The sequence below is a fragment of the Vanellus vanellus genome, assembly GCF_965231255.1.
Source record: "Vanellus vanellus genome assembly, chromosome: 2".
Classification (NCBI taxonomy): Eukaryota; Metazoa; Chordata; class Aves; order Charadriiformes; family Charadriidae; genus Vanellus; species Vanellus vanellus.
This window is the reverse complement of record NC_138906.1, coordinates 93,847,687-93,872,051: the sequence shown is the minus strand read 5'-3', so window position 1 is coordinate 93,872,051 and position 24,365 is coordinate 93,847,687. Positions and strand designations below refer to the sequence as shown.

The window sequence follows — 24,365 nt, the reverse complement described above, 5'->3', positions numbered from 1 at the left end:
GCATTCATGAATTCCCCAAGTTTTCATCCCACTGAGATATTAAATATTCAGTCTTAAGCTAGTGTAAACTCTCCTGTAATGATTTGGTATAAACAAAAGTCCATCTCTAAAACTGTATTATTTCTTATTAAAGTTTATGATTCTTGTATCAGGTTCATCTGGACATTTTTGCTTACTAAGACTTTAGTAGAAGTTCAGTTACTCATTTATGCAGATTTTCATGTTCTGTGTACAGGCATTCAAATCCATGTGCCAGACACTGAAAATTCAAATCCCAAGACAGAATATTTGCTTCTAAATCCCATCGCCTCTTTGAGGAATAGGTATTGCTGCCTACTGTATATTACGTTGAGCTTTTCTATTTATACATTCTCCAGCCCCTCAATAAAATTATAAGGGGCACTGCTCTTACATGGTGTCTGCCAGAAGCATCTCAGCTGTATTCACTGCTATCACTATGTGCATATACTTTACATTATTTGATAGCATGTAAAAACATATTCAGGTTCTGTCCAGATATAAAATATTAAATGAGGCATCATTGCAAATAGGTCAGAGAGAACCTTCCGTTTTTGTCATTTGACAAACCAAATAACATATACTGACAGGATCAAAAAGTTATGCAAGAAATTTAACTTACTGGATGGGCTTGAACTCCACCACAGAAGCTGGATCTTATATTCTCTGTCTAAAACTGCACATGCGAGGGGATTTTGTATAGCTTTTTACTGCGATCAATCCCATATAGATCTTTAGGATCTTTTTAAAAAAAATCCAAACCCCAATATCTGCTTGCTCTCTTTCTAGGCATAGCTTTAGATTTGATATTCTCCAAGAAATGGCCTTTACCTTCATCGTGAGATCAGTCTCTCAGAGAAGCACAACAGCTCCTCACCTCCCCCCAGTTTTCTTTTAAAGGGGGCGTTGGGAAGAAGGCTGTCAACAAATTATTACCTTTTCTGGACTGTCTTAGTGAAACCAGCTAAATTAAATGCCAGAGTGAGATCAAAGACAGAGGCTCAGCCCTGTTAGACGAGTTGGTCCCAGTGGTCAAGGAAGCCCCTTAAGCTGTGCCTGGGAAGGGCAGGAGACATGCGATGCAGAAGATTCTGCAACCCTACTTAGAACACTGATATTAAGTCTTTATTAAGAACACATCCGCAAGAGTACTGTGATACAGGACTCCAAGCAAAAGGGAAAGGTGGTGAGATGATGTAGTCATACTGTCTTGAGATGGTGAACTGAAATTTTCCAGGTCTTGCAAGTGTTTTGCTACATGCGTAAGTTTTACTTTGGCTTCTTGTTTGAGCTAAACAAATGACACAACAGCCAAATATTTATCATATATATAAATCCAGAATAAATATCACGCATGTGGGGTACGTGTGTGTCTCCCCAATGCAAAAGATGCCACAAACGCTACTACTGTTCCTTTTGCACTCCTTTTTCTCCATACATGACAGCGTTAATCCCCAAATGGACACATTTATTACCTGAATAAAGGCTGCTTGAGATATTCATAGTTTGCAGGTAGTTATGACAGCGTTCTTTATGTTCTTCCAAAGAGCTGCGCTGCTTATAGCTGCGACCACAGTATCCACACTTATGCGGTTTGCCAACTGGAGAAAACACAATTAATTGAGAGATTCAGATGAGGTATTCAACAGCATATTAATAATGGTAAGAACAACAGGAAAAAAGCCCACCCTAAAAATAAACCCACGCTGTGGTGAACTGAAGAAATATTTTGTCAATTTAAAAAAAAAAAAAAAAAGAAAACAACAAACAAACTAATGGAAAACTGGTTGTATATCTTTACACCAACAGGCTGATTCTGTGGGTGCTGCAAGCTGATTTCAGACGATTCACATCAGATAAGGACTGCAAATTAAATCTTCAAAAATGGCATCTACAGATGTTAGAAACTGAGACACCTTCAAAGGTCTGATCACAGCTGCTTTAGTGCCTAGCTCCCACAGAGACTGCCAATGGGGCAAATGGTGGTGTCGGTAGAGACACCAGCCCACGGCTGGATGTCAGTTCTGATGTAACCAGACCCAGCTTAACCCCTTTAGGACAATGTTAGATTTCACGTTTTCTGCTTCTGGAAATTCAAGAGAAATGGCATGACAAAATTTTTTCTGTATTACACCAATCCAGATGTAGGTAGTTCCAGGAATTTCACAGTAACAATACAGTTTCGTGGACTTCTGGACCTGAATTTTCTGTGTTAGCAAGACAAGACTGTCACCTTATATGTCATTTCACAATTTTAGACAGTTACACAGCTTAATTTTTTAATTTTATTTACAAATTCTCAGGTGAAAATCAGACTCGGACATCCAACTTGTTCTACAATGTATTGATGTCAATTGCCAATTGTGGGAACAACAACAAAAAAAATCTACAGTTTAAGCATTGTCTCTTTAGCTATAGACTCCTCAGAGTCTGCCAAAAGCGTCTAGGTACAATTTCATGTGTATCTGAAAAATTATATTTAAAATTGTGCAGCCATGAAAATCAGTAACAGTAAGGGAGAGAGAGGTAAAATAGTATTTTACGTATGTGCTTTCCTGAATTGGGTCAGGACCGAACAGGAGAAATGGAAATTATTTTGGACATCTGGGACCAACAACAGGGATCTTATTAGTTCATATGTGTGCTAAAGAATTTCCTTAGTTTTGTGCAACACAAAAATGTCACTTTGAGAGCTCCCCTTCTGCCATCCAGAACCTGGTCCCAAAGCCAACTTTGGCATGTAAAGTTACCAGTGTCAGTTCTAGCGATATATTTTGGAGATCTCCTATCCAAAAAACAATCTGCATTTCCATCTTAGCTTGGGAAACTAGATGAGATGACATTCTTCTTTTAAAGGCACTTTAAAGGTGCTAAATTGTTTTGCTTCACAGAAGGTATTTGACTATGGCTTCTGTCAAACAATGAGATGTCCGTGGTAATGGAAAAGTGCAGCTCTTCAAAAATATTTATTCATATCTCCGTATTACTGTTGAGACAAAACACCGAAAAACTCTACCAGAGTCTTCTTTTTTGGAAGATTATTATCTTTCTCTCTCCCACCCTCTCCCTCCTTCCCACCCTTTCTCTTTCAAAGTACTTGTAATAACGAGGTGCAACAAATAACTGCTGCTAAATGATGTAGGTGATATTCACTCGTCAGGCCGAGAACAACTACCAGACTGGAGGTTTTTGAGACTTCGTGACTTAGAACCTACTGTGTTTAGACCTTCTATTATCTCTATATGCAGATAAATGCCATCCAAACCCTAAATCATTCATCAGCTTCAATTCAGGTTCGTAGTTCCATGAAACGGATTACTCACATGAGGCTTGTAAGATGAAACCCTAATACAGAAACTTTTAATCAGCCAAGAAGTATGGGAAAAAAAACAGTTCTTCTGGTGTAGGATCATGAGCATGAGAGGAGTTTAGTCATTTCTTTCCCGCTAAAACACTGCAGCCAGCTCACAGCTTGGTTAAACCCAACATGGGGCTACTTGCCTCCCCAGGGTGAGAAGGCCTCTCAGGCTCGGTGGCCGTGGACACCCCCGTCTCCTCAAGGGGTGCGATGACGAGAGCCCCTGGCCAGTCCTGCACCTTCACTTACCCGAGTGAGTCCTCAGGTGTCCCGTGAGGGCATCCCTGCGGCGGCAGGCGTAGTTACACAGGTGACACTTGAAGGGCTTTTCACCCGAGTGCAACTTTATGTGGCGCAGAAGGTTGCCCTTCTGCGTAAAGGAGGCTCCGCACTGATTGCACTGGAAAGGGCGTTCTCCTACGGGGAGAAGGAGCAAATATGTGAGAACAAAAAATCTTACGCGGTAACAAGAGAAAGATTTCAGTGAGAAAGTTGTTCTCTCACTGCCGCTCTGTGACTTCCACCGGCTGCAGGTTTGATATAACATGAGGCTTTCAGACTAAACCTGCCAGTTTCTTAATGCTTCACTGGCTGGGTCAATTTGATCTGAAAATCTAATTTTTTTTTTCTAAATCAGAATGGCACATCACAATGCAAATTCAAACTCATTTAAATAAAGTGACTGCAACATTTTGTGTTGAAGAGCCACTCTTCCTGATCAGCAGTTTTGGAATAAACCAATATCCAATTTTGCATGTTGTGGCATTTGGTGGGGTTTTTAATGTGGCTTTTTTCAAAGGGTCTTTAAAATATGCCACTGAAGCAGCAAAATAAAAAGGAAACTCATTAAAAATGCATTTCAGGATCACAAGTTCATTTCAGCGTTACATTCTTATATTTAAATGAAAGGCACTTCATTATAACAGTTATAATAACTTCTTTTCATTTACATTTTCCCTGTATTTTCCCTTTCAATTTCTTCTCCATTACCTGTCTGTCCCTAAGCAGCCAAATCAGGAAAGAGACAGAGAAAGAGAGAGAAAGGGAGAGACTAAAATCACATAAGTTAAGACAGTGCAAAGGAAGCCCTGTACTTCCATGCCGAAGTCCCAACCCTTCTCTAGGTCAGGTATGAAGAGAGGAGCTGCACAAACGGGCTCTGCTGGTCTGCGCTTTGGACAGACACAGGGAAAAACTTGAAGAGGCACAGCCTTGATTTGTCGAAACTGGTGCCTGTTATCAAGGAAGCGAATCAACCGGCCTTTGCAAAGATTAATATGGCTGCTGCTTGCGTTTTCGTGCTGTTTGAAATCAAGATGCTTATGTATTTGCTTAGCTATTTTTTAAAAAATTTAAGATAGATGAGGTCTTTCCTTAAGTCAGTGGGAAATAAAATGTGTTTCCAGTTGTACCAGATAGGAGTAAAGGAAAATTTATACATGAGAGCACTCCATCAGCAGGAACCGCTCCTGCATGCCCGTTTCTCCGCAGCCCTCAACTAAGCCAAACCAGCCTTTGAAACTCATTTGCTGAATTCTGTTTCTCTTAGGCATCAGTGTAATCTGCTATAGTAATTACGATGCATCGACAATATTAGAAACAGCCCAGAGATGTTCTGTTCTCAGTTTTGATTTTCTTTATGTAACAATAATACTGAATTTAAAATTTCCGTGCTGAAGTTAAAGGATAAAAAAAATAAATACAAGCTAAACAATTTCTTTCTTCTCTCTTACGTAACCATCATGTATTATTTTGCACATCTAGGACCAGCTTGTATGTCCATACGTGTGCATATATGTGCAGCATGATCATTTTTGACTTTTGGGTAAAGCAAAAGAATAGCTGAAAATCAATTAGGCAGCAGCACAGTCCCACAGCCCAAAATCTGCAAATGTTACCGTCAGGGCGGGCAGCTTTAGAGCATTCAGCAAACAGTAAAACAAATCTACTTTATGGCAAGATATTTTCATTGGTAAACCAGCTTCAAGCAGGTCAGCAGAGTCCCTGGCAAGCCAAACGAGCTCACTTTCTTTGTCCATCAAGTAGCTGTATTAATCTAAACTGTATCCGCAACTGGATCAACTGGTGTGGCCCACAAAATTTCCAGCATCAGCCTTACAGGATTTTGCAATGTACTTCAATAAGCCATGCACAGTAGTTGTTAGGGGAAAAAAGAAAACAGGTGAGAGTCTGCCTGCTTTACCTCTTAAGCTTTGGGGCAGTTACTCAGCGTGGAAGGTGTTTTTCAGAAATGGACTGAAACAGTAATGAAGAAGCCAGTTTGTCATGGAGGAGGACATAAATTCAGAAGAAATGGTTAATTGTTACTAGACAGCTTTTCTAGCATACATTTCTGTTATTTTTACTCAGAGGAGCGTAAGAGGAGAAAACAAGGATTGTAAAAAGCACTCCAGGAACGAAATGTAAAGCAAAGTAAGAATGAAATGTATCTCCAGTCTACAGCTCTCCCAATGACAGGGTGAAATCTTGCACTGGGTGGAGAAGAGAGACGGATGGAGCATTTCCAACGAGCCTGCTGCATACCAAATATTTCTACAAAACTTACAGTGGGATCAAATGTAAAGGAACCTGCACTCATGTTGCCGTACAAGGGAAACGACACCACCACCACAAAAAGGCCCTGAAACTGGTCTTCCATGCTGCAACTACCGGGGTGGGGAACATCGGCCTTGTGAGCCCAGCAAAGCTCCCAGCTCTGCCAGGATGGAGACGGTCACTGATGGAAGGTTACTGGGTGTGGCGCTATCCCCCCAAAATGGGGAAGGGACAGGACGGAAAGAAAAATTACATAATGCATCTTTTGTTTAAACAGTCAGCTCTGTGTTTTATTTTCTCGCCGGTTCTGAACAGCACCTGTCTATCCAGGGCGGATTTCACCGGACAGCATGTAGCTGTGGAGGAATGTGGGCCCAGGAGCAAAAACTGCGATGGGACCCTCAATGGAATCAACCACCACGGCAGTGATTTGCAAGCCTTAGTGGGAGCACGGGCACTGGGCTACTTATTCAGTAAAGAACGTTTATCATCTTAATTGAAATCTTTCTCATTTCTTAAACAATGTAATGACAAAATCACCCTACACTCAGATGTGCATAGCTCTCTTTCTTTTTTTTTTTTTTTAAAAAAAAAGCTCGTTCTTCGATGGGCATTAGTTTTCTAAATAAATTTGAGTCATTCAGACCTAACAAGACATAAGTGAACTAACTGGTGGCTTGCGTTAAAGGAGTGTACATATAAGGAGGGAATATATTCACCTATGCATACGCAAATATATTTGCACATAAATACATAAGCACACACGCATACACATATGTGCACACTGAGCAAGTGAAGCCTTGAATCTATACCCTGAGGCCTCAGCGCCAGGCAGCAGGAGGGGGTTTCTCTCTCCTTTCCAGATTTCCTTTTCCCTAAACACCAAGCAAGAGAGCAGCAAGCTGGAGAAAATCAAAGTACTGAAAGCCACGGGGTAGGGGAGTGAGGGGAGCCGGGCATCTGCCAGTGGGATTCGCTCCGCAGACGGGAGCAACAGGTAAGGCGCGGGGAAGCCGCCAGTGCCTGCAGACAGGAGGGGGCAGAAATATCAGGTGCCGCTCTGCGTATCTGCACTTGGCAGGTGTATTCATTAAAAGTAATTATGCCTTTTATCAGGTCAGGCAGTCATTTTATTTTGGCACTTTAGTGTGCCAGAGTTTTGTTCACTTATCAAATATTTATTTAAGGAAACCTCACGGCATATGCAGGTTTTACATGAATTAGCAGCAAAGTAATTCATTTGCGAGTCTTATTCCTTCACCGGGCAGGTATTGAAATGGGCTTCGGCGTAGTCAGTTTAACGTCTGTAATAGTATATTCCATTTCTACTTTAATTTTCACAGCGCAGCTGAAAGGAAAAGCAGTCGCCACTGTTTCCTCTTGACGTCCCTTTAATTTAAACTCCCAGCTCTGAGCCTCCACTCCCCTGCCAGCCCCCGAAAACCCGCCTGAGCTCCCCTGAAGAGGCTGCTCAGGAGAGGAGCCGAGGGCCAGGCGGGAGGGAGGGAAAGCAAAGCCTTTCTTTCCATGGCAGGATTCAGGGTCGCAACATCACACCCTTTAGTTTTATTAACTATAAAAGAAGGGGGTCCTGCTGAGCGAAGTGCAGCTCGTGGGGTGCTCCCACCACAGGTTTTAACTACGTTCCCTGATTAAAAAGAGGGTCCCGTGGGCAAGGGGAGAGCTCTGCAAAGGGTGGAGAAGTCTGGGAGGGGCAGCTCTTGCCTGGGAGCGCCTCGAGCACCCTCGGCAGGCACACAGACAGTCCGTCTGCCAGGAAGGGAGTCTGGGCAGATGGAGGTCTGTGCCAGGGAAACCCGCCCCCAGGGATGCTGCCGCAGGGAAGAGGCAGCACAGCTCATCCTCCGCAGACTGAGCCCGCAGGGTACCAGTATCACCTCCCTAAAGTCAGGTGTGTCCCCACACAGCACGTTCAGCCCTGGTGCCAACACTGCCTCTGACCCTCAGGGACCCGACACAGCTTCTCCGAAGCAGCAACAGTGTACTTTTAATGAATCAGCCGCCTCCTTAAACAAGCACAAAGACTGCTACCTCTAAACGATGCAACATTTTATTTTGACTCCTACAGCGTCCTCTTCAAGCCCATGGGTCTGTTTAAAAAGCCTCATGTCCAAGTCATTTTCCATATACATTTTATCAACTTTTAAAGGATCACATTAACATTCAATTAAAAAAAAAAAACAACAAACAATTGACCAACTAGCACTTTATTATATCTAGGAAGTAGGCTGTAGCCTCTCTTCTGAGAACTAGCTGTGGCTTTTCCAATAAAGATAATCATCTGCTCTTCCCTGACAGAGGGATTTATCATATTGAATTGAAGAGTACTTTGAAGTAGGCGATGTAGCGGCATTGCCAACTATCCCCAGCACTGCTCCTGAACCCACGTCACCCTAACAGATCACTCCCTTCCAGAGCTTGAACAGCCACAGTTAACAATGACAGACATTAGCACTGGGGGAGGTGGACGACACTCGGGGTCTTTTCATGGATCCTCTCCATTAAACTCTGAAAACACTTTGCTAATTGCACTCCTTAGTAATTCTGGGGAAATCACTTAAGCATGACTGGAGGGATGTGGAGGAAGAAAGTATCTGTGTGTTCACTAGCACGACTATTTCAGTGGAATCTAACTACTGGACAGGTCACTCTTACTTTAAAAATATTTTAAGATTCCTTCACATTTGAATATTCATGCAAAAATGCCAAATACTTTATTCATTTTCAAAGTAACTTGTGTAGCGCAACAGTAAGGTTCAGTTCTTCTCTTTTAGCTATGGATGACCTTAGAGTTTAGATTGGAACCCCAATTTTTAGACAGCTTATATCAGGTAAGATAAGACTCACTCTGGTCTTTACTTCTTCATCTGTTTCAGCCTCTTCATTTTTTGCACTCTTAGAGACCACTTAGAACTAGAAAATTGAGGCAAGAAGATTCACAGCACTGTATAATTAAAAGTCATCCCTATGGAGCACAACATCTTTACATGTCTCTCTGACAAAAGGTTGAAACCCTTTAGTCCAGATTTGACTGGTGACAATACTTGTTTTTACTTCATGAAGCATTTGACATAAAATTAACCCTTTTTTTACTAAGATTGTCAGTACATTTCCCTTAATGCTTATTTTGCCAGTTACATGCATAATTGCTGATCCATAATGAGCTTTGTTGCATTGTTGGAAACATCAGAACTGGGTCGATTTCAGAGTTAGCCACAAATGGGTTTTTCTTTAGCAATTCTTAGAAATTTCTTAGAAATTAAACAAGACTTCTTTACTTTTTTTTTAAATTTGAATTTTTCATGCAGCTTCAAACCAAACAAACTGCACAATTTCTAGCCCAATAGATGGACTTCCATCAAGATGAAATCTCAATTCCTGTGCTGTCCGAAATGGCATAACAAAATAACCGAGTTCCAAATGCCCACCGATGCTGCATTATCTTACATGAGGGAACATGTGCATGATACAGAAAACCAGTCTTAGTTCCTAATATGTGGCCAATTCTTGTCAACTAAAGGAAAAACTATGGCAGGCCTTACCAGTGTGGCTTCGTTTGTGAACCATGAGCACATTGGGACCGATGCAAATTATCCCACAGATATCACATTTTAGCTTTCCGTTAGGAAGTCGAATGCCTCCAACTCCTGACATAGCCTTGCTGCCTGGGCCATTGTGTGAGCCATTCATTTTCTCTCCCGAGGGATCAAGCATTCGTAAATCCTCCGCACATTCTTCCCCATTCATTTCACAGGCACGCCCATTCTCTTCATCACTCTGAGTCTCTATTTTAATATTACCGGCTGAAAAAAACAATACAGGATGCCACTCAGTTGTGTTACAGAATAAATATGGTGGCAAAGAAACAATCACATCAAAGGAGATAACTTCTAAACAGCATGTACAATATACCTAAATAACAAAAGCTACAAACACGACTACATTTCTACGGGCAATGAGATGACTTTGTAACACATGGAGCAATGAACAGTGAATATCAGTAAGACAAATACAAGGCATCCAGGGAGCTGAGAACCCAAAAACATTACAAGTCTGTTCCTAAGTCACTTCGAGATTTTTGCATTTGTAACATTTATTTTGACAATTCAGGCTACTAATCATAACGACAATTAAAATTAATCCACTTCACATGGATTTGTGCAAAACAATTGTGAAATTAGGTAACTCATCAAAGACAAAGGATGAAAATGAACTGAAAATGCAACACTCTCCCCATTCTCCACTTGGCAGGAAGATCCCGAGGGCTGCACTGAATCCAAGCATTTGGTTTGCAAATCTATGGGGAAAGCAAGGACAATAGGAAAGCAAAGAGTACAAACACTGACAAAGAAACCAGGGTGGGGAAGGATGGAAGAAAGAATTTAAGAGCAAGAACTATCATTACAGGAGATTATAGGAGTGATAATTGTGTTTTCAGGACAGCAGGATTAGGATCGCTGAGTATGAGAGGATCTTTACAGCCATGAGTTACTATTGAAAAACAGTCAAATCAACAAATGTGGGCGGGAAAACTGTTTTGACTTTATTGGATAAATTCTTTGTTTTATAATCCCATAGGTGACAATCGCTTGAAGCTAGAATAATTCAGGTATAAATTTGGTGTGGCCTCACTATATGTGATAACACATAAATTGGTAAATTTGATCTGATATGAACACAGCAAACCTAAATGTTATGGAAAAGGGACAAGATTCAGATCAGTTAATGCCAGTATTCATTCCTCTTCTCTCCATAGGACTGTGTGACATTTTGTGTAGAATAAATCTTGTTTACAGTTATCTCCCTCTTTTCTAATCTGATGATTTTGCTGAAAAAAATAGTTCATTAGCCTGAAAAAGACCACTTAATTGCCCCAAATCTTACTCTCCTTTCAGTGAAAAACCTCTTCCTTCCCCCCACCCCAAAAAGGACAGCATTTACTTTAGTGGCTGAGTACAGGAGGGGTCTGTTTCACCCAACGAAGACCAGGTCTTTTCCTTTTGGGGAACAGTAGTTTCATGGTAGCCTTATTCATAAGTGGTGGTGTAGCAATGACATAATGAAGCTATGGGCAATAATTACCTCAAGAGATGAAAGACCTGGACATTCATTTGAAGTTGAAAGGTCTGAGAAACTCTTCTCCGCTACACTCTGCAACCTCCCAGGTGTCCCAGGAGGATTGCATAGATGTGACTGGCACGAGTATCTGACTCAAAATCCTACTGGGAAACATGTTGAGTGGAAAGGTGTTCACATTTCTGAACACTGCTTGACTGGACACTTTTTATAAAGTCTACTAATCAAGGCATTTTAATGATTTTTCAAATATTGCATTTTTAAGAGAAACCATATGCAAGACAAAATAAGTGCACATCACAAATAGCAGTTTTTCCTTTAAAATGTATGACCTAAAAAGAGGAATAATTTAGAGATATGGGAAAAAAAAAATCAATGACCAAACAGTGATTTACAAAGATGGTATGACTGGCTAAAGAGAAGCGATCTAGGCTATTCTGCAAATTTAGCGGACTACAGCCCCGTACTGCTGTTTTCACCATGGCAAACAGAAGCAGAACCATTTGACTTGAGCATATGAGAGACTTTCCATAATTCACACACCGATTTTTTTCTCTTAATTTTAAGAATAATAATTTGAATGTAAATATATTTATACAAAGCAATTACAGGTTCTTTGCCTGCCAGGGATTTGCAGAAGGTGGTTCTTGAAGTAGGCTTTATGTGACGTTAAAACAAAATACATGCAAACAAAGCAAAAAGATCAGACTACTTAAGCCTTTTGGTAGCGTATGCAGACAAACGTACACTACTGAGAAGTGAAATGACACAAACAAAAATCATAAAAGTAGGAACTAGATGGAAATGCTCTGTAGTGAGCTGAGTTTGCAGTATACTTACGGGAAAAAGATTTGGGAATTATTGCATGAAAGTCCCTAAAGCCTTCTGCCCCGTATGCAGCTGCAATAAAGAAGGCAAACAGGATGCTGGTTTGTGGTACTGCTAGCGGTAAATGTAAAAGATGGCATTATTGCTATAAGAGAAAGACAGAACTATCATCACAGAAGCAACATGAGCAGTTTAGGATGAAGCAGGAACAGCAGCAGGACAGTAGGCAGGGGAATCCTGACCTGCCCAGAACAATTCCCATTTGTAAAAAATGCCCTTTTCTTCCAAAGCATCCAACAAGTTTTAACGTGTCTTCTAAATGCATAACCTCTCTTGGGTATTCCCCTTGCTTGCAGGTTAACTCCTGCTGAAGTCAAGAGGAACTTTTGCTAAAGTATACAGAAAAGGTCAACAGGAGCAGAGCACCTACCCCAGCCTCCTCCCGCCCTCAGGGAAACGGCGGGTCCCTACAGTGAAACCCTTCTACGAGGATCTATTTTTTGCCAACATGCCCTCTTTGTGTGCCAGAGATCTCTTCGCTGTACGTCCTTGTTTCTAGTCACTGCAGTTATAAGAAGTGAAATTGCATTGTTGTTCTTCCCATACCTGCTGGTCTTACGCAATGGAAGAAGAGGGAGTTCAATTTTATATATATATTATTGTGTATATTGGCATATTTTTTGTTTGTATTTCTAAGGCTTGTCCTCACAATGTACCTACACAAAAGTGGCTGCACAAACACACCAGAGCCTGCATAATACGAGTAGCCACGTGCAAATAATATGCCACGGGGAACACTGACACAAGTAATGATGGAGTTAATTACTTGACATAAGCAATGATAGGAGTATTGATCCAGTCAATCTTCACTAAAGCCCTCTGCAGCTACGCTCCTGGACTGCCATAGCTGTGCTGCTCAATGAATGTCCCCAGGCAGATGAGGCCGAGCATCCAGGATGCCCTTACAAGCGCATCCGTTCGGCAGCAGAGCTCATGGCAGGGGCTCGGTCCAAGTGCAGAGCTCACTTTGCCAGTGACAGCTGATGGACGGTGAGGCCACCCGCCTGGCCCTGGGTCCTCACGGAGATTTTATAGGTCTAATTAATAAACAAAATCTCTTAATGTTCAAACTTAGCACTTTTTGAAAACCTGTTTTTCAAATAAAAACTAGTGAAAAAAGCCCCACTTGATGTAGGAGACACAACAGGAGAGAGAAACTGCTCCAGCATTTCTTATTCAGTTTTTTATTAAATCTGAATAAGAAATGGGAAGGCAGGCTATACAATTTGTTTTCTTCTGGAGACTTAGACTGAAAATAAAAATCAACAGTGTTTTCTGTTTCTTTTGTGAGAGAGGTCCCTGTCGCTCCCTTGCTATAGAGGGGAAAATCACTCTCGGAGCACTGATGATGTGACAAATACCTGGGAATCAGACTTTCCCGATGCACCGATCAAGACATAGTCAGCATTTTTACAGGTTTCTCAAACAGTTACTCGATACAGTCTTTGTAGAAATAATTTCTGTGCACATCCACGTCTATGTACACATACATGCAGACATTAGTGTCGTGGTTAGGGCCGGACTGGCCACTGAAACGCTAAAGCTCTACATTAGTTCATGGTAATAATTTCTCATTGGCTCTTCTAACACCATTAAGACATTACTCTTTAATTAATTTACTTCAGTTGGGTTGGAGATGACATGAAAAGGCTCTGTATTTTACTTCCTTTGTATGCATTATTGCAATTCTGGGGGGTTTAATCCAAATCTTTTTTTTTTGTGCAAAGAGTACAGAGTGCACTGGTGTCACTGAACTGACAGCTCTCCCCTGCTCCTTTTTTACCTACCCAGAGTGTGGAAAAGTTACCCAAAAGCAGGGCACTGGGTGGGTCTCTTGTGCTCTCTGATGTTTACTGGGAGCTTCACTCAGAATTTTCCGAAGAGCATTTGAAATTTATGTTACAAAGAATGTTCTGTATTTCACGGTTAAAGGTGGTTTATGCAAGTCTTTGGGGGAAAAAAAAAAAAAAAAGAATTGACGTGTCAAAGGGGAAAGGGGTGATGATATGATTTATCACTGAAGAGCAGCGTGGCTGGATCAGCATGAGACTCAGGCTGGGGCAGTCAGGAAGGCAGAACGGAGGGTGAGGTGACAGTGTCACACTTCCCTGGAAAGAGTTGAGCAAAGTGGCAAGGGGAGGGAAGCGTTTCGCAGAGTGAAAGAGTCAATAGCGGGGAGAAAGGAGAAACCAAATGGACCTCCTGGGAAACAGGACGTGAGGGGTGTCCTTTAAAGGACAGAGAAATAGGCAGCTGGAAAAAAGAGGCATGTGAAGAATTAGTAATTTGTTTTCAATCCATTGCCAATTTACCTTCTCTTATAGCTATGGGACTCCCTCACAGATGTAAATTCCTTTCAGTTTTGTGAGACATTGGCACCGGCAGAGGTTTAAGTACCCAGGCCAAAATCCCATTTGGAAGGGGGCATTCACCTCCCAAGTCATATTCTTCTCTGGTGGGATTTTTAAGGAAGAGAAAAGCGTAAGACCTGACTATCAAAGGAATTTAGAGGGTAACAGAGAAACATAAATCACACTGAAGCTTCTGGGGCATTTTAACAATAAAGTTCCCTAACTCCCTTTGACTTTTACTGGGATTTGAGCATCTTTAGTATTTTTAACCCAGTAGGTACCTAACTGCATCTTGTGGCATACACCTGCCTTTAAGAAGTTATCCTTTAGCCTTTCTTTGAAAATAATAATAATAATAATAACAACAATAATAATAATAACAATAATAATAATATTCTGATTTTTGGTCCATGCAATGTCTTGCTTGTACTATGTAGCCAACAGCAAAGAAAAGAGCTTGCTTCAAATAATTTGGGTGCATGTAATTTTTTATTTGAATGGCTCATTTGTTATTCCAAGGCAAGTCAGAATTATTTTGTTGTTGTTTAAATGGTAGCTTTAAAGTCCAACAAGAGTTTTTTATGAAGGTACCATAACTATTCAAGCAGTGGCCAGATGAAGCCGCAACAATACCCGGCTGATTTGAACTGTGGATAAGGTGAGTTATGGTAAGGAGGATAAAACCTTTAACACCATCCTTTGTACCAAATTATAGTAAATGTTGCTAAAAAGGCAGAATAAGATGAAAAAAGCCTGTCAGGCCAAAATAAATCACCTCAGCATGCCAACGTGTGTCATCAAAAGCAGTCAGGATCTCCTCCTGTTTAGATAGGTGCAAAAACCAGAGAACAGAATATTGCCAGCAATTCCACCTGTTATTTCTGGTATAAGACATAACAGCTATTTTGTTTTGTTGCAGTTCACCAAATTCTAGCATTTGGCCATGACCTGAACTCCAAACCTTTCCCCTTTTCTTTTGACATCACGGTCATTTACTGTGGCATCAGTTCTGTTCTCACCACGTAAGAGCACTGTGGGTGGAAGATGCCCTTCTCAGACATGCGAAGCACATAAACAGGTTGTTTGTCCACAGAATATTTCAGGACTCAGTATTCACTGTCTAGGCTTGACAACAACAAAGAATAATTCTTTAACTTAAATTACGCTTCCATTAATAGTATCTTTCCCTTATGAGCTTCTGAAGGGACATGAAGGATCATGTAGGTGTAAAACAGGCCAACAAAAGGTCTGGGCAGAGCAACCATAGTTTGTTACGCAATGGCCTCAGCCCTTCTTTAGTAAAATTCAGAAGACACAACGCAACGTAGGTGGGACGGATTCAAACTAACCAGTTACTTAGCTATAGAAACAGTGGATGCATCCAACTGCTCTTAAAAATTACTGTTTTGCCCTGTTCTTTCTACATATAGCGCTGCATTGGCCAGTAAATCAAGCATTTGCAGTGTCTGCATATCTAAAATGCTGGAAGTTAGAGGCAGGTCAGAATTGCCTAAAAAGTTAGAGCCTACAATGCAACTTAATTGTTGCACAGGACAGAGAGACCGGTAGCACAGCAGGAGGTGAATGTCTGAGGCCGGCGAGGCAGCCCAGCAACAGGGTGATGGCACCTTATTGTTTTGCTTGAGGGAGCTGAAGGCTCTCCACAGAAGAGCACGGCTCTACCACAGGCTGCAACATGGCGAAGAGGGGGCAACAGATCAAAATGAAGGCTTCTTAATGAGAGGCTCTCAGCTGGCTTTGTAAAGGGAAACAAAAATAACAGAAAGAAGAGTAGTGGCAGGAACCACTGGGGCACACCTGCAGGTAGAGAGACTGGTGCCGACGGATAAGGAGATACTCCCTGTCGGGTCCGTCCTGCCCCTCCTTTGACTCCAAGTGCCAATCAGCCCTTGGCAGCCAATTTCTTCCCTACTCTAATTTTGGCTTTCAATCAAATGAATATTATTCCAGAAACACAGGCGTCCCCAGATAAGCTATCTCCCACGGGACAACCAGCGTGAGGAACTCCACCCATGTCATCGCCCACGACTGCCATTTCCTCCCACTGCTGGGCACCCCGCTGCTGCCCGCGGGGAGGTCCCCGGCATGCCAGAGCCCGTGCCAGCGCCCGCCGGCACGCATGCCTCGGCTTCAGCAGCAGGGAGCAGGGAGCCGCGCTCGATGCGTTGCAAAACACATCAACATGGTTTTCCTGGGGCTGCAATGAGATCAAACCGGAGGGAATGCAAACAAGTGAACAAAACAGCCCACAAAGTATGTCCTCTCTAGGTACACAAAGCGGCTCTTGCTCCATGGTGCAGACTCCCAGTAACCTCCTCATAATTACCCGTGGGAACCCTCTAATGCACCAGTGAAGACAGACAGGTTAAAGACAGATTCAAGTAATGCCCCTGAAATCTCCTCACACACTTGAAGCGAGGTGCTTTTTAGGTATCTTTCTGAATTTGCGTTTCAGCAGGAAACGATCTGTAGCCAAGCCAAGGGGCTGATCTGGTTCATAGTTCTTGTCTTTGTTGTGCTGCTCGCTGGTACATTTTGTACTGGATTCACGTTGTTTTTTCAAAGGACGGTTAACTACCTGGCTGCTTGATGTTCACCATCTGAATTACCAGTAAAACTAAGTTTTAAAGGTGAGAGAAAGAGCATTATCGAGAAAAGCCATGCTAAACCTATTTCTCAAGTTCCACATGTATGTGTAACCCGTGCTTCCTCTATACAAATTGCTCTGCGTCTTTTACTGGCTGCATGATGGAGAAGCTGAGGGAACTGCTGCAGGCTTGCTGGTAACAGACTTTATTGACACTTTTCCGTTTTGAGAAGTAAGCTGGGAAGATTTTCAAACTGGAGGGAAAGGTTTGCTGACAACTGATGGCAAGAACAGAGCTTCTCATCCTCAATGTCTTTGCCCCTTCTGCTTCCATCAGATTTTTTTAACGTGGGCATTAAAGAATGAGGAAGTAGTGAAAGGGCATTTAGCAAGAAAGTTTTAAAAACCAAGGTAACCTTAAGTAACAATACGCAACAGTGAGGTAAAAACACGATCATAGATGAAAACATTCCTGGCTCCCACAGGTATATCTGTGTGGATACACGTGCCTACGGGCTGAGTCTGGCACCTGTGAAGCTGCATTCTCCAGAAACGCTATCGGCACAAAAGTTGTGGCTTACGCTCCTCTCCACACAGCAACAGTTACCCAACAGAAGCAGAGGCTCAGACATACAATAATCTAACATTTATAAGCCATCCCCCTTCTCTAATCCTTCCACAAAGCATGCTTTGGTGAAATTCATGGATGTTAACTGGTCCTCAACTAACGCAACAAAATTCTAGCTAATAGCACGCTTGGGAGAACCTGAAAAGAGTGTGCACCCGCAAAGATTAGTGTTTTGGAGAACAGGAGTGACTACATTGAGATTTAATAGAGGGGCCAAAGAAGCTCCTCAGAGATGGGAGAGACCGGCAGGTTCTTGCAGGAAGCCATGCTGTCACGGCTGGAAGTTGTCCTTACCCTGCTGCAAACCTGGGGGTTGCTGGGGGGATCCCTACCCAAAGCAAAGGGCTTAACAAATGCAGAAATACAGTCAGTAAAGCACAGCTACACACTTAAGGTGATCAGTTACATACAAATGATGTGAACTGTAGTTAGAGGGGGAATTTTAAGCCTGCCTGACCAAGAGAATACCTTATGAAAGCTGAACACGTACAGAGGGTATCGGTCAGACCTGCACCAGCTGAAGACAGCAGTCATTACCCCACAGAAGAAAGCTACTGATTGGGAGCAATGAAGTGTCCTTGGATCTGGAGTAGGAAAGGGAGGACACAGCTCAGAGGCTCACCATACAGCCAGCGGGGTGTGCGGGGGGGCACAGGAACAGGCACAGCGACAAACTCTTTTGTATATTGCTTCAGAGCACCTAAATTTGCCTTGCCCTGAATGCAAAGTTAGCCCTTGCAAACCTTCCCCTTTTCATGCTGCAGCTCACTGAGCTGCTTACTCGTCTTTCATTTTGTCCCCGGAGTGGCACAGAGCTGCCCTGGCGCAGGATCAGGCCCTCGCAAGTCCACCCATGTGAACGTTTAAGGTGCTGTGCCTTCACCACCAGCAAGACGGACGCAGGGACCTCTACCAGGGACTGTTTAGCTACTGTGATGATGTCTTGAGTCCTATTTTACGCAAGTGTCAATGGTCCCCCAGCTGTCAAAGGGTCAGTAGACCTAAAATTAGACCATGCAGCTGTGTTTAGGTTTGGGGAGGTGCCTACGGGTGCTGTGCCCAGGCTATGCACTGTCAGTCTGCTCCTTCAAGAAGAGGTTGGAGGATGAAATAGAGAGGAACCTTGCCATTTCAGCACTTGAGAGGGAATACTTCATGATGATTTTATTATCTTGCCTACTCAGAAAACAAATTGCCAAGCAGAGTCCTCTGTGTCCCCCTCACCAGACAGGGGAAAAAAGACCCCAGGGATACCGAAAGTTTATTTTAGACTAAAGCAGATCAGATCAAATGTAGTTGCTGTGTTATGAGTGATAAAGTAGATGATGTCTCTGGGTACTGTGCAAAGAAGGTAATCCTGAGGTAGTCTGCTTTAGATCACGTTAACCCTGAGTGTTCAGTTATTTTTCTAGAAGTATCCATCCGAGGCCTTTGGAGTTTTTTTCTTTTTGGGTTGTTGAAATATTGCCAGAAGGTCTTGCAGTGTAAACTGATGTTTACCTGATTACAGTGTGCTCAACAGTCCAATGAAAGGAAATCCTAATCTACGCCTTCTGGGGAAGAGGCATAAATTGCTCTACACAAATCCTAAAGAAATGCTCTGAATGCAGACATAACAGGTAGCTCCTGAGGAGAAAAATGCCAGGACAAAATTAGTTCTTTCCCACCACATATTACAACCAAAGCTTTGCTACAGGGGCCTGGAGTCTCCCTCCAGCAACCAGTCCTCTATGGTGAAATGGCAAGAAATCCCAAATGATGCTGGGAGACTCTCAAACACTCAGAGATGTGGATCATTCTGGAAGTCTGCAAACTCAGTTCAGTCCACACTTTTAAAAGACTTCTTGTCTTTCCTTACTTCTTTAGCCATTTTTAATGCCTGTTGTTTCCTTGCTTTTTACCTCAGGAAAAACAAGGCCTCCTTCCCGTCCCCGAGCAGAAACCAACCTTAACCATATTAGCACGAAGAGAAGTCATCCCTGACACAGGATGCCTCTTCTGTGAGGCATCCAACAATTGCAATGTTGTATACTGTTTCCTTGTGTCTTTGAACACTATGTTAAGAGAAAAACCTAGATTTCACTAGCTTGCTGCAACACTTGACTAAAAAAAGGAGAGATTATTAAAAAAATCCCAGTTTCTCAGAAAGATATGGGGAAAAATATGACAGAAGTTCAGTCTAAAGAATTTTCTATATGTAAAAGATTATTACATCAGGAACGGCATCCTAGCTGAACTTCCTAGCTCTGCTCTGCAAGCACACATCAGCAGTGATTTGAAACTACTGAATTGAGGAGTCCCTATTCCTGTCCTGAGGGTTATCTCCAAAATCAGAAAGGAACTGTATAGCAGAAGGAAGCTCCAAGCTGGGGTTTAGTTGGGTTTCTGGTGCAGGTATCATCATTCCTCCAGAGGAGAAAGACCAACATGGCAATCCACTCAGGTGCAGCTTCCTCAAACCCTGAACAAATCTTCAGCAATGCTTAAGGCTGCTCAAAGCAAAAGGATGTTTTAAAATTATTTTACCGCTCTTTTGAACGAGTAATTTGACATTTGAAACTCACTGGAAACACAGTCAAGACCACAGTCCTCAAAGTCACAATCACCATGTTGAGTATCACTATCTTACATCAAATTGCAACCGTTTTCTTAACAGGGATAGATCAACAAAGCATCCAAGCCAACATGTTGCTGACACAGCTTCAAGAGAAAAGGCTTTCAAAATAATAGTTGTTAAATTAAATGGTCTCCAATAGCACCACTTTAGACTAAATTTTCATAAATAGCCCAAAACTGACTATTATGAACAGGAGAAACCTACATACCTCAGACCACAGAAATTCTTTCATAAAGGCCTTAATTTCTGGCTGAGGTATACAACAGAATAACCTAATGTGGTTTAATTAATTAATTAAGTTAATTAATTAATTCAAATACTACTTGAATTCCTCTAAACTCTTCCATTCATTTCAATATACCGACCTATTATTTTAACATTTTGCCATCAACAGAAGACTTTTTTTACCAAAGCAACTAACGTTTTGGGGCCCTCCAACTTCAGACACTAATGAGATGAGATTGTCAGAAAACAGATCAGCCTGGAAAACACTGATCACGGAGAAAGCAGACCGCTGCCTCAAGCTCCATGTCTGAATTCGGGAATTCGGGGCATCCAGTCAACTCTAAAAGTCAGGACCAGCCTCTGTTTAGCATGCAGATGCAGACAGGCATTTGTTAGCTCCCCACAAACTCTGTTTGCCATAACGTGTAAGTTGATCAGTGGAGAAGTGGTTAACAAAAAGAACATGTATTGGCATGTTCCAATTTCAAAGCTCAGAGCCAGTTCAGGCATTGCTTCCCAATTTGCAGCAGAGGGAGACTATCAAACCCTTGTTCCACTGCAGCACCCAGTGGAGAGCAATTTTGAAGTATCTAAATGATTTGGAAGCTTAAGTCTCCTTTACTTTTAGTGGTATCCAGACTTTTAAGACAACCTGAGCTTGTCATGGAGGATGGAGAAACAGCAAACCCACACTGAGAATGCTGTTGAACTTGAGTCCAATCGCAGCCATAGCTGACAAACATCACAGCTTCCCCCTTGTCCGGCTTAACAGGAAACCTCTATCTACTGTTCCTCTAACTCCTTCCACAAACACACAGAGCAGTCTGGACACATTACCCATTTCCTCCCAACCCACAGTTGTTTATCTCCTTAGCATCTGTCATGGCCTAGAAGTTTGGAGCAAGTCCTACACCAGTTGCTATGATGTAAATTTAAATCAACTGAGTTGAAAGGCTTCTAGAAGGGAGAAGAGAGAGAGAGGAGAGGAGAGGAGAGGAGAGGAGAGGAGAGGAGAGGAGAGGAGAGGAGAGGAGAGGAGAGGAGAGGAGAGGAGAGGAGAGGAGAGGAGAGGAGAGGAGAGGAGAGGAGAGGAGAGGAGAGGAGAGGAGAGGAGAGGAGAGGAGAGGAGAGGAGAGGAGAGGAGAGGAGAGGAGAGGAGAGGAGAAGCACTTCTAATTAATGGATGCCCTAGGAAGCAGTCGGAGCAAAGTCCACAGGAGGGAGTTTTCCCAGCTGCCTGATATTTCAAGAAAGCTACAGCACCTCCTCATTTTCATCCAAAGCATCTTCCAAAAGTTTACTTCACACACAGAAATGGGCACAAAGAATAATTTTTCCTTTGATGTTTTATTGTTTTTTTCCTTTCTTTTTTTTTTTCTTTTTTTCTTTTGTTGGAAGGGGAATGCTATGAGCTGTGCACAATACAGGCCTAGAGGTCTGCTCAGCTTTCAGGTCTCTGCAGGCAAGTTCAGAAACACACCAGGGCTATTTCTTCTCTGTGCCAGCAGTACTGTGGGAGACCCTTAAACTGGCACAGACTGCCATCTCTCCTTTGCACTCAAGGACACAGTGATGATTCAGTTTGGGATTATCTTAAACTATGTGGAAAGCCATTATCCCAAGTTCCTGAGCTGGAAACCTTGTGACTTTCTGTCATTTCTCTTCCCTATTTATAAATCTCTCCCTTCTTTCCCTCAGCCCCCCGCTCCTGCCTCTCCACCCTGACCTGCTTCTGCACGCTCCCGGAGGTGAAACCCAAGAGCTGCAGTTGTGACACTGCAGTTTGTGTGTCATATTGTAACTGGGTTTCCACATCCTCCTCACTCTGTTGTAAAAGCATTCGAAGAGGAAGAAGGGCAAATAATGAAATATAGGAAAGCAGGAAAAGAGGAAGCAGCCGAGAGACAGCAGCCCAACTGAAATGCTAAGAATTATGGAGAAGTGACAGAAAGGGAAGCACAGACCAGGAATTATACTTGGTGGCTTAGCAAAAAAAAAAATAAATTAAAACAAACAAAAAAGATATAGGCTTAGCCTTTTCTACGCCTGCAGCAATCTTCTAGAGTACTATTCGTCTCCAACTTTCGCCCACTTGACCTGTATTCCTCTTCCCACCTACTTTAAGAGTTACCGAACCGTGCTGCTCTGTGTGCAGCTGGACTTCACCAAACCTGAACCAAACACCACCCCCTTCCTTATCTTCATATCAACCAAGAGGAGGGACTCCACAAATCACTCTGAGAAAGAAAAGAGGGAAATCCAACAAGAAGAAAAGGCCTCAAAATGCCTAGCCTCGAGGTGAGAAGGCTTGATTAGGCAATGGTCTCACGGAGGACAGAGTGATGGAAGAGTACAGAAGGAAATTGGCTAAAGCAGAGTAGGGATTGCCTAACTAGGCAATCCCGCCCGGCTGCCAGCGGATGGAGCAGACAGTTTAGGAAGTCCTTCCACTGAGATCATGTACCCTTCTGTCCCACTCGCTCAGAATGAAACTTGGCTGGAGCAGAAAGTGTTTGAAATTCACATTAAGAAATTTGCAGGCAAAAGAGATACAAAGCAGAACATGAACCTCTTTAAGAATAGTGTGATCCAGCTTTTTACAGCCTCTCATTTCTCAGGGACTTTTCAGCAAGAATTTGTCTGATAAAGGGCTGAGTAGAAAGTAAAAACTTGAGAAACGACCTTCCGTAAATATCACAACACTAATAGTTATGCATCCCTTTTGAGTCAAGCTCCAGTCTTTATCTTATCCGGTGGCTAACTGAATTTTGTAGTTTCTCAGGAAGATAGTGGTGAAATCCTGCATGTAAATGAAGACAGGAGTGTTACACAAAGGTGTACTGTGGTATAATTATTTGTTCATCGCTGCATGAAAGCTACCCTGTTGGAAGAGCTAGTTCAAAACCATTTCTGGCTATTCCCCCCCAAAGGAGGCTGTCAGGAGGTGATAAGAAATGGGTATTAGTAAGGCTTCACTTTCTTTGAAACACTCTTGCACAGAGAATATCAACAGGGTCAGCTATTTTCCCTACCATTTATCTGTGAATTAGGAAATATCTTCTGGGCCACTCGATCAGTGTTTAGTTCTTCAGCTGAAGTTAATGTATTTTGGGACATGTGGGACAGAGGAGAGATGACTTTACCTGCGTAGGAAGGAGTTAGCAGTTTTCTCTGTTGCAAATGGTAACAGTCCCTTAGACGTTATGACTGTTGTAGACCTGCACTGCATGCCCCATCCTGAAGCTCTTCCACTTCCCTACAGATATAGCACCAATACCTCTAGTTCACAGTGGCATAGTTTATACACTGCATTCATTATTTTTCTTGGGATGGCAGGGTGACCAAGCTGTGTAATACCCATGTACACCTATGCGAGAGGGACTATGACCATTGTAAAGGGTTTTTGTAAAGCTATTCATGTCCTACCTACTACAGAGAAGGGCTGGTGTATATTTTGGGTTTGAAGGGCATGACCTGCCGCCTTCTGGCTTTACTAGTTGTGGTCTGGTTTTAGCTTCAGCGAAGCCCCCTCTTGATTTGGTTCAGCATTTCCAAAGACAAAAGGCAGTCGTGTAGCTATTCGAGAAACAATGCTATGTCAAGCCAAATGAGTATTGTAGGAAAGAAGTTAGCTATGGATGTTCTCCACAGCAAAAGGATGCAATTTTTCTATTTGATTTTGGATGAGAAATCTTAAGTAAAAGAGGCAGAAAAATGATCATTCTCCTGTCAAGCCGGTCATAATGTTACTTACTGTTAAACCAGGACAGCTGGAAACAGCTAAGCATTGACCTCTACTGCAATCCCAGCCATAAGGAAAGGCATGAGTAGTTTGCTTGGTTAAGGAGCAATACCACAAGGGGATTTTTATGCTGATGTAAACTTGGGAAAAAAGAGAACTTTAAACAGCAATAGAAATGGGCAATACTTGGTTCAGAACTATTCTCAGTTTCTCACCAATTATAAATTGTACTTATCTTTTAATAATTCTCTTCCTCACAAACAGTAGCCTTCTGCTT

General features: G+C 42.4%; 1 protein-coding gene across 4 annotated transcripts in view; it reads right to left on the bottom strand.

Moving 5' to 3' along the window:
- IKZF1 (IKAROS family zinc finger 1) overlaps positions 1–24,365 on the bottom strand; it is a gene marked incomplete at its 5' end in the record, with an annotated part of 55,686 nt that overhangs the window by 8,850 nt on the left and 22,471 nt on the right. For 2 of the 4 annotated variants that reach the window (XM_082478984.1, XM_082478986.1), the window contains 3 exons: positions 1,494–1,619; positions 3,626–3,793; positions 9,496–9,756. In XM_082478984.1, coding sequence (XP_082335110.1) covers positions 1,494–1,619; positions 3,626–3,793; positions 9,496–9,756 — 555 coding nt within the window. The remainder of the gene's footprint in view (positions 1–1,493; positions 1,620–3,625; positions 3,794–9,495; positions 9,757–24,365) is intronic. The other 2 variants (XM_082478985.1, XM_082478987.1) reach the window with 1 other exon arrangement.